Below are 17,575 nucleotides of genomic sequence, written 5' to 3' on the forward strand. Positions count from 1 at the left end.
GGAAAACCAAAACAAATTGTACGTTTAGTTAAGAGAGCTGGTTGTTCTGCTACCTGAGCTATTATCGTTTGAAATCTAGTAAAAAGTTTTACGGCTGCCGGACATTCAATTATGACATGCGTTTAGTGGCTGCACGGCCGCATATTTTACAGGTAGGGTCGTTAGAAACTTGCCATGTCACGAGTTTAGTTGCTGTAGCTAGGGTATCGTGTATAAACCTCCATTGCATATCCCCTAATTTATTCTCAGTTATTGGATGATAAATGTCTCCCCATATTTGAGCCCAATTTATGTTATGTTCGTTTAGGATGGTTTGGATTTTATTTTGACTAATTGGTTTTATGTGGCCGAATTTTGCATGGACTATGGCATTATATATTTCGCACATGGAAGTATCAACTTATGGTTTTCTAAAGTTCTGTGTTTTAATTGTGTAAGCTGATTTTTTATTATCATCAATGGTTTCGTCACCCAGGGTGACCCGCCATTCGCGGGGTATAGCAGCGTAGATTCGGCTGTGTTATCCTTCGTCTACTAATATCGGCGTAAAATTATCAATATCTTTAAAATTACCGTATTCATCGAAGAAATGCTTGACATTTGTTAGACCTATGTCAGCATATTCTGGATAATTCAAGGTCCTACCATTGACAGTTATTGAGGGGTTATTAAACACTAAGTTATTCTTAATATCGTGCTTCGACCATTTCGGTTCAACGAGGGCCATAACATACTTCCACGCGGTTAAAAGGCTTTTATAGCATGAATTCCGAGTTTCTCTATTTCTGAAATTTTCATTTATTAGGGAATCTATCGACCAGCCCTGTCCTAGCACTTGATTAAGATAATAATTCAGTAATGGTCTCCATTTAGATCCTCGATTCATTTCTACTAGGATATTGGGCCATTACTCTACAACTAATGATATTAATTGCTAATCCACCACTGCTTAAGGGTTGATAGATTATCTCCGCTCTTACATAATGTTTGCCATAAGACCAAAGAAAATCGTTAATTTTTTTCTGAATACGTTCGACGTAAATATTGGGTATAGGATAAATTTCTGAGACATACCATAAGACAGGTAAAATGAACGAATTAATAACTACCCGTTTGCCTTTATACGACAGTTTAGTCTGTCGCCATTGATTTATTATGTTTGTAATTGTGTTAATCTTTCGTTCCCAATTTAGTTTTTCGATGTCGCCAAGACCAAAATACATGCCATATATTTAATGAGTCTGTTTGACCAATTTAGGTTTAGGGGTTTATCCGTTCTATTCTTGGAGGCACCAATCCATAAACCTTCCGTCTTTTCTTTGTTGATTTTGGCTCCAGAAGATTGCTCAAATTCCGTTAGAACATGGAAAAGTTTCTTGATTGATTCAATACTTGTTAAGGTAAGGGTTGTATCGTCAGCATATTGTTTCATTTTACACACTTCCCCGTTTGGCAAGGTGATACCCTCAATTTCTGGATCGCGCCTTATTCTAATTGCTAAGGTTTCAGCTACAATAATATAGAGAAGCGCACTCATTGGGCACCCTTGTCTTACTCCTCGTTCAAGAGAGAATGGATTTGTAAGGAAACCATTACTTTTAATCAAAGACTTGGGATCAGAATAACACATTTCGATGTATTTGATTATATTTTCGGCGAAGCCAAACGATTTCAGGGATTTGAACATATGTGACCAATCTACTCGTTCAAATGCCTTCATCTGATCGATCGCTAATAGAAAGGCCTCAATATTTTCATCGTTGGTACCCCGAAACCATTGCCTTTAAACACGGTGTTTTACTTTCGCCAAAATTCAGATTTTTTTCCGCCACAAAATCGGTCTTTTAGCCAGAAGGTTCCACAGATTTCAGTCAGAATTTTATCCAAATTTATATTACACTTAATTAGATCAATCAACAACATGATGCTACAGTTACAAATATATGATTATATTCATGATGATGGTAACTCGTTTTCCGTGAGCTCTCGGTAAATTCCGTCAATCTCCGACCACGCCCACGTCTCTTACAATGTACACGCGTGTTGTGACATCTGGGGTCACCCGGCACGTGACCGATACACTGACTGACTTCTCCTAGAGAGGCTTCTATCATCAGGCGTGTTTGAAATATCTTATTTAAGGCCATTTTATCTTACATTAGGCCAAAAAATTGCTTCACATATCTGCTGAGGTTAAAATTTGACCCGGCCGGACGCCTATCTGTACATTATTTTTTTCTTTAAAATCATGATCAAGCTAACAATAACAGGCCCGTCAGTTATAGAAAATGAACTGATTTGAAATTTTATTGCTGTTTACAAAAATGAACACAACATGGCTACTAATTGAACGGAGCCAAATTTCCGATGTTTACGGCTCGACAGTGCCTTTATAACGTGGATTTATCAAAATTCCCATGCAGTATCTGGAGATTGAAGTGAGCTGAAGGATATCATACGGATTGTATCGGCGACAGCGGTAAAGGTAAGGAAGCCTTTACACTTTTAACAAAATCTATGTGGAAAAGGGGAAAAAATAATAGTAATCACGCGAATTTCAATAGGGTTTTCTGTGAAGAAACAGAAAACCCTAATAATGTACATTGTACATATACGTGATTGAAGCTATTTCTATTGAAAATAAATCTATATCACAAAATTGTTTGTAATGCAAATATGGCAATAATTAGATCATCAAGTATATAACAAGCAAATATATAACAAATATAACAAATAGTAATACCTTGAACAAGTGAGTATAGAAATATAAATGTAAAAAGCCATAGGTGCAAAAATAACTGCTACTTGAATCCCAGTATAACATGAAAAAATGCCGTTAGATAAATATAATGATATCAAAATTTTCAAAACAATTTTATTGATAATTAATAATAAGTCAGTGAGCTCACAATAGAATATTAGGCAATACTTGGTCTAAGCATTATTGTTGATATCCTGTAACTGTCCCGTATAGAAAGATATATAATTGTACGTACTATGTTCTTATGTGAATTTGAATGTAGTTCTGCGTTAAGTCAAGTTCAGTTGGCTTAGATTGGAAAGGCGCTCCTGCTCGAAAGTCCTGAGACGATGCACAAAGGAGTGACCCATAATAAGTACGTCAATCGGCATAATCGACTTCAAATTTAAGCACTAACCTTGAATGATTGAAATAGAAGTAAACGAAATGAATTCAGTAAAACGCAGTTAGTGAAAATATTGAATTGAAGTCAGTGAAAATAACGAAGTATCCTACTCGTGTTTCTCCGAGGGAATGCGTTGTCAGGAGGGGCGGAGGCAAGGAGTAACTGACAACTGATAAGTAACACGTGACTCCGCGTGATCTCACAAAACATTTTATTCTCTACAAAAATAAAATTCATTTCTGGCACATACTTGTTCCCAAACCCATCGTGTGGTGATTTTGGTCTTCTACGTAGCAAGTAAGCATTGTACACAGATATTACGTATGCATGCAAATCGAAGGGCTTTATTAAAATCATATGTCAAAATTCCCCAACCAAATTTCTAAAACTGTTAGAAATCGGCAATATTTTGTCAAAACATTACAAGATAGACGCCAGATCCAGTTTCACCATGATAACCGTCGATATCTGATTCGACGGTTCAAAGGTTTAAATTGAAATACGTATGTAACTTAAAACCTTTGAATCAAACCTAATCGAAAACGGTAGAACTGCATCCAGAAAATGGCTCTGCTAGATAATGAGATTGTTCTAGGGGCGGATTGCGCAAACGATTATTGAACACCGGTGAGAACGATAGGATCTGAACGAGGTCTGAACGATAGGATCTGAACAGGATGACACAGACGTTACCTCGACAGTCATATGATATTAGTGATAACATGCTACATACAATCCCTAGAACCTCACTCGACTCGTGGGTGAGACGCATACAATCCCTAGAACCTCACTCGACTCGTGGGTGAGACAACAAACGACGATCAATAACTCTTTTTCTGCTGCTCTTTTTCTTCGCGTTGTCTGCGTCGTTCGGCCTCTTCTGCTTCCAAACGAGCGACGAGTTCAGCTTGAACTTGCGGCTCAACGACGCGACCGAGTTCCGAGTACGTCGAAAAATCATCGAAATCACCGATCAGTACACCAGGGGGTGCTTGATGTTTGATGTTGTTAACGATGTGTAGATAGATCGGTTCTTTTTTCTATCATGGAAGTAAATATGATAAGAAATAAATTCCGTTTGTCAACAAAGTCGGCTTTTTAGCTTTTCTAAAAAAGCAGATTTGCTACTCGTTTGGGTTCATTCCCATTTCGCCTCTTCCCCTTTCGCCCCATTTTTCCGTTTCAAAAGAAGCTACGTTTAATGTAACATGAATGTACTAACCGCGCTTGCGTATACTTCAGCAGTCATTTAGCTTATGTGAATATCCATCAAAAACACAGAAAGGGTCCAGGTGGGAAAAGAGCAAATCAAAAAAAAATGGGAAGGGGCGAAATGGAAAAAGGGGCGAATATTGGGCCAATTGGGATGAGGCAAGATGGGGAGGGGCAAAAGGGGAATAGATTAAGAGGGAAAGGGAAGGAACGGGAAGGGTCGAAATGGGAGGACGCCATACGTTTGGTTTTAACCAAATGTTCGAAGTTGAATTTCGTTGATTTTTTGGCGATGGTAAAAAGCCGTCTTAAAGATGGAGTCGCCAACGATTGAATATTTTAATAAACACATCGAAAATGAAAATATGTTTCTATTATAACTGCTGTTTGATATAAAGTTTGATTGTTCAGTTCCACATGAAAATAATTTCAACTATTGAGCTAAACGCAACTAAAAAGCACAAAACGGGGCTTAAGATTGCAACAACTAAAACACTGTAGGATAATTCAATTCAAATTAAATTAAACAATACAAATGAAACCAGTCTCACTCTCTTTGATTATATCTACCTCATCAACAATATATGCTGGATTGTCGACACCACAGATTGCGAACTCCTGGATTTCCTCATCGTCATCGTTGTAAACGTCTTGATATGGATTATCTTCGTCACCGACTATTTGATAGGGATTTTCATCTGAAAATACGCAAAATCATTCTGCGAACTCAATTTACAAACATCACTTGTAATACAGGTAAGGAAAAAAAAATTTAAAAATCGTATTATACATTAGTAAAGGCGAAAAATATTCAAAATGACAGATGTTACCACTAGGTCCGATTTCATGTCCATCAATATCGTTATTTGGAGGAGGGACTGGAGCCGAACTGTAAACAAGGTGAAAATAAATTTTCTGTTACATACGGTGGTCAGGAGCGGATCGGAAAAGGCATATTATGATATCAGATTGAGCTGAACCGGTAAGAAAGGAAATCTCCAGTACCGTATGAAATTTAAAAACAAAAAATAACCTAACCTATTCCCGCGATATTTTGTCCAGATCCATTGACCGTCGCGACGCCCTTTCACGAATAGCAACACGAACACAATGACGATGATGGCGACGAACAATACACCCACAACAACACCTCCGATCAATCCAATATTGATGGTAGTAGTGGTTGGATTAACTGAGAGAATAACAAACGAAAGTACCAATCTGCCTTCATTTCACGCATGACATTTCTTGTCGAAAATGAACTAAAACATCAGACACATTTTAACGGAAAACACAGAACTCCTATATCTAGAATACCTGGAATTTCAACCTGCTGGCTCACAATGACGTCACTACTCTCAATTACAATCAGTTGGTAACTGTATGCTTGATCGGGATCGATTTCAATAGTTATACTTATCAAACCATCCGTGCTTTCTATCGGTTCGGTAGATTTACACTTGTTCGTATATTTCGTGCAGTATTTCACGTAGACGCTGTACTTCGACGGAAACGATGACAATTTTAGCAGAACAAGATTTCCTTCTCGTGTTATTGTGGCTTGCTTCAATGCGGTGTTTATAGCCCTTGGAATATCTACAAAATGAGAAAAGTACATTCGATTTTGACGAAATCTTCCTTACGACATTCATAAACCTATCGTTGTCGTCGTCGTCGTGGTCAATCGTCGTCGTCGTCGTCAATCGTCGTCGTCGACGTCGTCTCGTCATCGTCATCGTCATCGTCATCATCATCTTTTAGAAGGAAGTATGTGCAGCAAATTCTACCAGTTAGAACAAACAGGCAAAGTAAAACGTTCATAATCTGGATAAAGGGCTGGCATGATATCGCTTCGGATCCTGAATCCGAAATCTGAATTCGTATCAGTGACGGGGAACTCCTGAACTCTGGGTGTGGGCTGAAAATGCCGACATCGATTGTGAATGATATCGGTGAAGTTGAGTGATAACATCATTCGGAAGAGTTTTTCAATTTAACTGTGACGGGAACTAACAGACTAATTCTTAACGAAATGTGAAGTTAACATGTGATTAATCTACCGTGCTTAAGAATATATTAAGACGTGCTTAAGAATATGCCTTTGTATATCTTATAAAACCTCCCAAACTATGTATATAGCCTCCAATCTTACCATTTGTTCTAGTTGTAACTATATCGGTAAATGGACTTGTATTATCACCAGGATTTGAGTTGACACTTTTCACTTTGAACTGATAATCAGTTGCTGGTTTTAATCCGGTTATTTTCGTTTGCACCAGTTTTCTATAACCGGGATCGGGTATTTCAGCTATATCGACGAATTGTGTTGAATCGGAAGTCTTCTGGCTGAGGATGAACGTTTGTTCGGAGCCACCCTCAAATTCAGACTGCCAATTGAGCGTCACTGATACCGCAGTTTTTGCAATCACTGTCAGATTTGACGGTGTTTGTGGAGGTCCTGAAATAAATAGAAACAAGATGAAATTCGTAGGATAAGTCACATGCAGCGTTGTATGTTCCCAGATCAGCAAAATCCAGTCTGTGATTGAGCGTTGAAGATATAGATCTCAAGCCTGGGCCCAGCACCCCTTTAAACATTAAACACTTTAGTAGTACAATAACCACACTCAAACGTGGAGAACGGATAATTAGATTTTTTGAATAAACAAATTCTCGATTTTGAAAATTAATTAATTTGTACGTAGTGTTTAATAATATAAAAACCCACTTTGTTAACCATATCTGAAAAATTTCTCTGAAGACAGGTTACAGATCGATATCTGTAGGTTTCATTAAGATTTCAAGATGGCAAACAGAGAAAATGACTGGAAATCTCTTAATGATTCAAATCTGAAATAGCACATCGTACTAACCAGTCTCTGTGAGTTTCAGTGTTATCTCTATGCTACCAACTGAATTATTGAGTTTACACGAATAAGATCCATAATCAGACGCCTGAACTGATTGTATGATGATATCCCACTCTGTTAAACTGGTACGATTCATCTTATGTTTGCCATTTGATGAATTGTGACTGCAATTTAAATTTGTCGCTGATGGGTTCGCGTCGTAGTTTATCGTAAATCGTGCAGTTTCTCCCATTGCTGCAGCTCTGGGTTCGATTTGTGAAGATAGTTGTGGTTTATCTAAAATGGGAAAAACACGTAATGTTGGATATAATCTATGAAACCTTTTTTGATAGCTACATTAGAACTATTTTATCAGCACTTAGATACAATATACTCTATGTGTGTATTATGAGAAGGGCAGCAAAAATGTACTTTAAAATCATGTAGTTTCAAATGAAGATATGATCTCTTAAAAATTGCACTAAAATTGTGACGAATTTGATTCCTTTGAGTTATGAGTTCAGAATGAAATCCGAAAAGGATTGATAAGAATATTTTCCGATAAAAATAACGACGTTCTCAGGACACGTTCGTAGTACTGGGTATATGCTGGTTGCTTACATCGCACGTCGGCAATATATACAAATATTACTGATAGATAAACCCCCAACATAGCCATCAGCTTTGCCTGCAATCATTTTGCCTTGATTTTTTCTATGTCAAATTGACTTCCAGACTCCCAGTAAAATTGACAAGTGAACGTGAAACTATCAGGGTTTTCACCAGCCGTTATGAAATTCCTTATATTTAACTCCACAATTTTGTTACATATAATCAGTTGGGTGTATTTGATTTGACATGTTTTACGGCGTAAAAGATATAATCTTTTTATTTCAATGCCTCCATTAGTGTACCGGGTATATTAGAGATCTCAAAGAAACGGGTATGAAATACGTCTGCTTATTACGAACTAACATTTGCTTAGAAAATAAATCGCCTAAAATGTTACTATACCACACTTACACAATATAGACAAAGTCGTGGAGTTGCTGACACCATTAACATCAGGATAACTGTTCTGATAAGCTGTACATCTATATTGTCTTCCATTCTTATCCTTATCAGTTGGTACTAATAGATTACTAGTAGATGTCAGTCCACTGTGAGATCCGGGTTTATGATTTGTTACTGGGTTTGGTGAAATATTTATCCATCGCGTTATCGTCCCAGATCTGTACGCCCACATAATAGAAGACACCGGGTTACTTGAGTCAGTTGTACACGTCAGAGTTTTTGATGTACCTTGAACAACTGGACCGTTTGGAATATCAGTCAGTGTAATTGACTCTGCTAAAACTGTCAACATGAAATCAAAAGCCATTTCTTTATTTCATTAAACGGTCACTGAAAACAGAGAATTGATTATCCTCACTTACAATGAACGGTAATCATCGGTAACTATTTGCAAAACTTACAATTGACCGTTAATATAACTTTATTAGTAGTCATTGGTGTTGGTATACCAGCCCCAGTAGCTGTACATTGATATTCTGCCTGGTTATCTGGTTTAGTGACGGATATTGAAGATGTTAAAGGACTAACTCCCTGTTTCACAGTGCCGCCCCCTGGTGTTCTGGTAATGGTGAGGTTCGCTACCGGGTTACCCCCAGTAGCTGAACACGTGAAGTTAACAGATGTTGATTCCTGAACGGGTGACGTCGGTCCTTGTAATGTTATACTATCAGGCGGGTCTGAAAATAAAGAGTATTTGGAAAATAGTATTCAATCGATAACTAAAGTGCAACAGCAGTAACAGATTACTTTGAGCAATTCTAGAGTTCCTGGTTTAGGAAAAAATTCGACATTGTCTCCAAATTTATTTCAAAAATCTTATCAATGCAAACCGAATTTCATAAAGATTTTTCCGAGATATTTTAGTTCATCCAACGAAAAATTAAAAAAGATTAAGTGTAAGAATTGCCCAAAAATAAATTCGCAAAATAAGTCTCTTTTTTATAGTATTTTGATCGTTGCGGTTCACTGTTTAACTGCCGGATGATTTTGTTACCTGATCATCACTGTGACAAATATACTTCATAATAGGGGAACGTTCAAATAGTACGTACACGGTCAATTATGCCGTTTTAGACAACCCCAACACGTATACGATCTTGGTACTTACTTGATCGATCCCCCACCCGTACGTACATTTTGAAAGACCCCCACCAACAAATTTTTCATAATACAATGCTTAAATTGTTGACCTACCTTATTAAGCCTTTTTACAGTTTCCAGGCGCCATTTTTTTGGGTACCCGCCGGGTCCGCATTGTTGAATTTTTTGTCCCTATTTTTTCCCCGTTTAATATTTTTATTTCGTTCATATCTCTGGATTGGATAAAGATAGAAACAAAGTGAAAATATTGATTGACTCAGCTGATAATTAGTTTTTTTACTATGTTACTCAATCATAAAGTTAATGCAACAATGCGCGCTGGTGAGGTTATAAGCATTGATATCGTTTTCCCGATAATTCAACTTGAATTATTGCTCAGCTCATTCAAAAGTTCGTAATTCTTACAAATTTTAATCTACATTTTTGAAATTTTCAGGATCAATAGCCATCTATATGTGGTCTTATATACTTTTTACCGTTTTCAATTATCTTTATTAATTTCTAAGTAATTGCGAGTCAAACTTCCAAAACACGTTTTCCCGGGTCCCCTGGGTGCATCTTTATATCAGGAAATTTCACAATTTCACCGTTTCCTACTTTGTTGAAAATCAATTTATTAAGTAACCATGGAAATAAGGGCACCTAGGTTTTTGAAAAATGGTTATTAAAGATATATATTCTCTAGGATTTGTCAAAATAAACAAAATAACCCAGGTGTTGCTTTAACCAGCTACCTAGGTTCACAACAGATCATTTTGTCCAACGTGTTTCATTCGATTCCAAAACTGCACGTACGGGTATACGATTGCAAATGTGAAAGTCAGACATTATGTGGCACATGTATGAGAACCACAGTCTCAATGCTGCGTCGCATTGACGTCGCAAATTTGCATGGCTACTTACGTGAAGTGGGCTAATACAGACCTTGTATGATCAAAACTGACTTAGAATTCGTGCCAAATCTCAAAATAACTATCAAACACACGAGATCAATTTTGACAGAAAGTAAACGAATGTTATGTTCCTCAATATATACTAATATATTCCAAAGTTCCAATCTTTCCAACACAATCGACTAAGCCTAATATATTCAAATTCAATTTGAAACACCTTCCAGCTCGTGTCACGATCAGTAATAAAGATCGAACATCGAACGTTCTCAAAAAAGCAAACCCGATCCAACGGTTTGCAAACGTCAAGTTTGACACAACCGTGGCTGCTTCCATTTGCGTGGAGCTGCTGCTGAAAATTCAAAAATGTAAATCGGGTACCGGTATTTAACTGAAGACCGAGCGCTCGCCATTACACCATGGTATTTCTGATGGTTAACTTTTGAGCAACTGGCTCCAGAATCACCTGCCAACGGCCATATTTCATTGATGCAATATACTGTGAAACGATATAATATAGACGGGAGATCAATGAAACTTAAATGCCTGACACTAAGACTTATTTCGACTTTTTTGACTATCTTAGATGATTGGGAGAGGGGTCCAAAAATAAGGACATTTTCCGTAGATTTAGGCTGTGAGTAGGGTGCCCCTCGGTGTTGAAACAAATACATCCAAAACAATTTAATTTGCAAGAGGATGAATGTTAGATTTGTAAGTTTTATGCGATCACTGTCTTGACAAAGATGGTAATCTTAATGGGAAGGAGCAGGGGTCCGGACTACCGACCCTCCAAACCCGTAGTCTGTCCCTGTGTTACTAGAAATATATCTCTATTTACCATTTTTTTTCAAATAACTAGGTGCCCTTGTTTCCATAGTTACTGAAAATTTTGATTTTAACAATGTAGGACCGGTTAAATTGGCAAATTTCTTGATATAAATATGCACACATGATACTCTAGAAAACGTGTTTTGGAAGTTTGACTCGCAATTACTTAAAAACTAATAAAGATAATTAAAAACGGTAAAATGTATATAAGACCACATATAGATGGCTATTGATCCTGAAAATTTCAAAAATGTAGATTAATATTTGTAAGAATTACGGACTTTTGAATGAGATGAGCAATAATTCGAGTTGAATTATCGGGAAGACGATATCAATGTTTATAACTTCACCAGCGCACATTGTTGCATTAACTTTATAAATGAGTGATATCATAAAAAAGTTTATTATCAGCCGAGTTCATCGATATTTCTACTTTGTTTCTATCTTAATCAAATCCAGAGATATGAACGAAATAAAAAAATTAAACCGGAGAAAAATAGGGACAAAAAATTCAACAATGCGGACCCGGCGGGTACCCAAAAAAATGGCGCCTGGAAACTGTAAAAAGGCTTAATAAGCTTCCAAGAGAGTCGCTCGAATTCAATAGCGACGATGTGTCTATTGTATAAAAACGTGCAAATCTGAGAATATTTAGAGTGGGGTGATGTTAGGACACTGTAATCTAATATTTCGTGTAAGTGTTTGACGTAATTTGGATATGTCTCGTCCACTCATCTGACGCACATTTTTTCACGATATACCCTACATAATTTGTTTACCAACCCCCCTCCCCCAGAAAAAAACAACTTATATACGTAATATTTGAATGCTCCCTAAAGGGAAATCGGATGAAGACTGACTGGTAAAAAGACTGGACATTTGGATGAAATATGTCTGAGGTGTTTGAAGGGCATTATACATCTCTTAGCGTCCAGTGACATGGATGTGTTTATCAAAAATTGGTTAAGTTGGTTTTTTCTTTATCAAAAACGATTACACGCACTTTTGATACATAGATTCCTTCGAATTGATTATTTGAAACCAATTGTTGTTTCAAACTGTGTAACATGAAGAGTAAAATGACACATGTTCATAGATATAGATACTTACAAAGAACATTGATAGTAATATTACCAGTAACTGATCCTGCTGTATTCGATACTGTACATGTATAAACACCTGAATCAGTTTTACTGATTCGTGTAAAACTGAGTTTATTATTAGACTGTCCTGATAGATTGACACCACTCCATTTATACGTCAGTCCTGTAGCTCCAGACTGTGAACCGTCACATGTGATTGTTAACGGTGAATTCTCCTGTACTATGACGATGTTGTTGTTGGCGGTGTTTGGTTGAGATGTTAGAACTGGTCCACTCGGGGGCGCTGTAAATATGAAAACCATGCAGAAATATTAAAAATTTGATGGTACTTTTTTATGTGTTTTCTAGATTCGCTTTAACTTTGGCAAGTATTCAAACATATCATCAACGGATGTCACATTTTGTAAAACAATGTGCGACAATGACGTAAATGGATTAGGAGTATTGCACGCTTTACCAACTCGTCGGAAACTTTTTTTCAACTTAAAATAGAGATTAGCAATTTTATTTATTTGATTGTTGAATTTTGTTCGATTTTCAAGATGGAAACATCCAAGATTTCCATATTTTTGACATCGTCGAAATCAATGATTAGAATGTATCAGATCAAGTGTTGAATACAATTTCACAATCTATTATCCATCTCATCTACTACAGTTATTACTGTTTCACTATTTGGGAACAAGCTCATGTACGTAGTCACATGACCATTCTCCAGCATCATCCATACTTATTTTCAGATTCGACTATACTCAATCAAAAATGTAACAAAGCACAGCGGGGACATATCTACGGAAGCGTCCTTGGGACATAATTAAATTTTGATCTATATTTTGCTGATTAAGAAATCATAATATTAAATCAAAATTCGATTTTATATTAAATGTTATGATTTTTTTCGCCCGGCGTTGATTTATTTCCGACTTTTTTCACGGAATCAAATTACCGCCGGTTCAATAAAAATGATTTAATTCCGTAAAAAAGTCGGAATTAAATCGCCGCCTGTCGAAAAAAATGTGAACTTTAATTAAAAATTCGATTTTTTATTAACTGTTATGTTTTTTTTCGAGCGGAGTTGATTTAATTCCGATTTTTTGCATGGAATTAAATAATTTGTTCAACGGTCAAAAGAAACATAGCATTTTAATAAAAAAATCGAATTTCTTTTTAATTTTATAATCTTTAAATCACCAAAAAATTAGAAAATTAGTTATGTCCGCAGGATGCTTCCGTACTCCCGTACGTATCAGACGGGTTTCCGTGTGCTTTTTTTCAGAAATACATCAAAGAAGAGTCGGCAGAAAAAAACTACTCATACGAAATTAATTTTCTTAGAGAATGTAAAACTCGCAAAAATACAAATATCGATCGTATGTATTGTCTCAAAGACGCTTTTTAATAAGACATTATTAGAAATATACGAACGGTACAGCTTAGAATTAACTTTTAACGAAAATTGCTCATCGTTTATGTAATGAAAGCGTTGCGTTCTCATTTATTATAGTTCCAATTGAAACGCATCGTACACACGCGATTGGAACGCGATTTAAGGCTGATACAACGATGTACAGAACGCGTTTAATTCCGTTCCAAAACGCTTACCGTTTTTCCGTTTTTAAACGTAAACGGAACGGATAATAAACGTTAACGATATCAATTTCATTCAAAGCTGTCCCGTATGCATGTTTTATATCATCGTTCTACATTTTGTCCGTCTCACCTACTACAGTAACTACTGTTTTAGTATTTGGGAAAGAGTTCATGTAGTCACATGACCATTCTCCAGCATCGGTCATCTGTACGTTAGTGATACGTATACCATAACGTCCAGCTGTGACGTCACATTCTACAGCGTTGTTTTCAGTGATAGTTCCACGAGGACAGTCGGTCTTATCAAGCGCAAACTGCCGTGAGGGGCTACTCAGTGTTATTCCGTGCCCGCAGAAATCTTCACTGGTTGGTGAAACCTGACATTGTACGACAGTGGTGCCACCTAGTGTTACAACTGCTGGTGTTACAGCCATCGTGATTGTCGTATCCGCTGCATCTATACAATTCTGCTGCTGTCCTAGAAATATACAAATACCGTTAAATCCAATTGAGGTGAAATTAAGAGCTTCAATTTGTCTGTGATTTCTTCTTGATTTTCATACCAAATATCTTTCAAACTCCATTTCAAACAGCCGAATAGCATTGTCAAATTTCAATTTTTTCGAATGTATGGGTTTTTAAGTATCGTTGTTCACCGCCTGTCACCATGTCAATTGGGGATATATCGAATTCTCGTAGTTTTTAAATAGGTGGTATTTTACCTGTTGTATATTCAAATGTGAGGATAACAATCGCAAACACGATCCACACTACATTCTGAATAGAACAAAATTAAAACCGTTTTACATCATCAGGTTTGCTTTATTTCTAAATTAATTCTCCAATCGACGTCTAAATTGTTCGTATCCATTCCATCAAGGAAAAGACCTGGGGCCGGTTTCTCAAATGTTGTTTAAGTCTTAAACAGTCGTTAAATTGCTAAACGGGTCGCTAAAAATTAACCAGTCGTTAGTCTTAACGACTGGTTAAAATTAAACAACCTTTGAGCAACCGGCCCCTGATTTTATCATGGACCCTAAAACGAGAACTTAATTTCAGAGTCCATGTTTTAATCAAGTCGTCTATAGGAATTCGTTTTTATTGACTTGTGAATCTGAATATTGATCATTTTGAATAGAAGAAGACAATTTGTGTATGGATCTATTATAGACGGGTACTTGAAATCCAAAATCCTTCTAAAAAGGGTTTCGTTTAACCCAAATACCTTATGGATAAGTTTGGTATTATTAACATTTCTTCGGTTATGAGAAGGCTGCTGTGGTTATACGTTGGCAACCCTTGTATACCTACGACATTATGGATAAAAATATGCACTAGTATATACTCACTTGGACGCGTTGAAATTTCATTGTTTTCCGAGTAGTCTCGAATAGTTTAAAAAAGAGATGTCGTTTCGATAGTTTTTTTTTTTACAATAATCGTCAATCAATCCCTTGAAACACCTTGTTGAAACAGAATATAATATGCCAAATCTAAATCTTAGCTAAAACAATCCTGTCTTCGAGAAGGTATTGCGTAACATATTAATGCGTCGCAGAAATTCAATCCAAATTGAGATTTCTTTAAACTTCACTTCCTCGTCGCATTACACGGTGCATTAAGGCACTGCTTATGTTGAAATTCTTTCAATTTGCGATACTATACGATCTATACCTAGTTCTAGTATATTTCATAAAGGCTATTCAAACCATACTATTGTTTGGAAAATGGGAAATACCCGCGCAGTAGGTTTTATTTTCGAGAATAGCTGAATTACGAAATAACCAAATTCCGATAATGGACATGAATTTATTGTTTAACCCTCTATTGACCTCCGAAACCGGTATCTTCGGGAACCATTCGCTTATACACTGAGGTCTGCAGAACCACTTATCAAATAATTGTCGATTCGATTCCGTTCTGAGGTCTTGTCGATTGTTTGCTGATGTCATAGGGGGATTTATGTAAGTAATTCCCTAACTCGGTACCGATTCAATCACCACGTCAATCACTGATGATGTCATAGGGGGATTCATCCATACACTCATACTTCCTGGGAGTGTCTACATATCACTTCGATGATGTCATAGGAAGGTCTATGGGGACAGCCAACTTTTCTAGCAAGGAGTCTAGATCAATCTGATGATGTCATAGGGGGGTTTATGGGAGCAGCCATATTTACTAGCAAGGCGTCTAGATCAATCTGATGATCTCATAGGGGGATTTATGGAAACAGTCCCCTTAACTACAACTGGTTCAATCACCACGCCAATCAATTTGATGATGTCATAGGGGGATTTATGAAATCAGCCATCTCCTCTTGAAGTGTCTTCTGTGTCATTTTCTGATGTCATGGGGTGGTTTATAGAGGCAGCCATCTTTTAGATTAGTTTGCTGATGTCGTAGGGGGATCTTATCTAGAAATGCCACTCGATGTTATTCCTTTTGATCACTATTGCTTTTAATATGGCTGACTGGCAGCCATCTTTGATTTTCAAAATCAACTATCCTCATCATCACTTTTTCAAGTAGAATCTCACTTTTCACAGGAACAATGTGAAGGTCATATTTTACTGGTTGGAACTTTGTTGTTTTGATTTCTCTCATTTTACCACTAGAACTGTTTATATCACGAAATCTGAAATATCCAGTTCCTAAGCAACACGACAATGTTCGCGTGAGATATTCGGTAAAATATTTTTTTTCGAACGCTTTTTTCGCACCCGGAAGGAATTCTCAACGGTGGTTTTTATCGTGTTATTGGATTCTCTGGCTACGGTTGTGCTGCCGTGTGAGTGTGTGAGTAAGGACCCCCCACCTCTCCCCTTTAGACCGTCATGAAACGAGTATCGACTCGAAAGTCGTTAGATTCGGTTTTCTGTAGTTTTTTTCTCCATTTTCTTCGTTTGTTGTTGCTTGGAGCAGACGACCTTGATCTCACAGACAAGAGAAAACAGAAGTTCCTACATCACAGCGGCAATATTTGACCGATTCGTTGAGAGGCTACGAAATTTGCATTCATGAAAAAAAAAAAAATCGAAAATGAGATATCACGCGTGAAATGATATATCTCACAATGAAATATACACGTGATATTTGAGATGATAACACAGTTTTAGAGTCGGAAAACTGGCAATTGGCGGCAGCAATTTGATATTTCGATACTATCTCACTCTCTCATCCCGAAGACGTCAAACGGCGATAAATCGGGAGAAATCGCGAGACTTATTAACAAGAAACACTTTGTTTATATCACCAACGTTAACTTGGTCCAGCTTACGAGATTGCCAGTCCTAAAATCTGACTATATAATTCCAGGGATCTGAATGACCAGACGATTTTATGACCTTACTGGCGGACGAAATATCGATTGCTTTCTAGGAACGAAATACTACGGTATTCATACGCTCGCTAATACCCTTACTCTTAAGAAGTGCATAGCGAACCAACTATATAGTGAGACTAGATGATACAATCGGGCGTGTAATTGTGGTATTTTTGATGATGACTTAACCTCCTGGACCCAGTTCCACAGTTGTGAGTTAGAGTTAACTCTGAGTTAAAGTTAGTTCATATTCAATGAGTTAACTCTGAGTTAAATCTTAACTTGGAACTGCGGAACTGAACCCTGGTGAGGAGGGCTTCAAAAATCAGTATATAGACTCATTGGTTGTTCCTCTCCACGGAAATCTTTTTTTTTAAATCTTAACGCAGGGACTTCTTTGGCCGGTAGGTTGTGATTGAATTACAGTACATCTCTTATATTATTGTTTTAAGCT

At 37.0% G+C, this 17,575-nt stretch overlaps 1 protein-coding gene across 1 annotated transcript; it reads right to left on the reverse strand.

Annotated features, from left to right (window-relative positions):
- Positions 1-2,885: 2,885 nt before the first annotated feature.
- LOC141902832 (uncharacterized) lies at positions 2,886-8,436 on the reverse strand. Its single transcript, XM_074790742.1, has 8 exons — positions 8,231-8,436; positions 7,232-7,504; positions 6,511-6,816; positions 5,676-5,954; positions 5,397-5,550; positions 5,189-5,247; positions 4,929-5,056; positions 2,886-4,186 (listed from the first exon to the last, which is right to left on the reverse strand). The coding sequence occupies exons 2-8, from the start codon at positions 7,458-7,460 to the stop codon at positions 3,968-3,970; spliced, it is 1,374 nt and encodes a 457-aa protein (XP_074646843.1). The 5' UTR covers positions 7,461-7,504; positions 8,231-8,436; the 3' UTR covers positions 2,886-3,967.
- Positions 8,437-17,575: the final 9,139 nt, after the last annotated feature.

The sequence above is a fragment of the Tubulanus polymorphus genome, chromosome 3, assembly GCF_964204645.1.
Source record: "Tubulanus polymorphus chromosome 3, tnTubPoly1.2, whole genome shotgun sequence".
Lineage (NCBI taxonomy): Eukaryota > Metazoa > Nemertea > Palaeonemertea > Tubulaniformes > Tubulanidae > Tubulanus > Tubulanus polymorphus.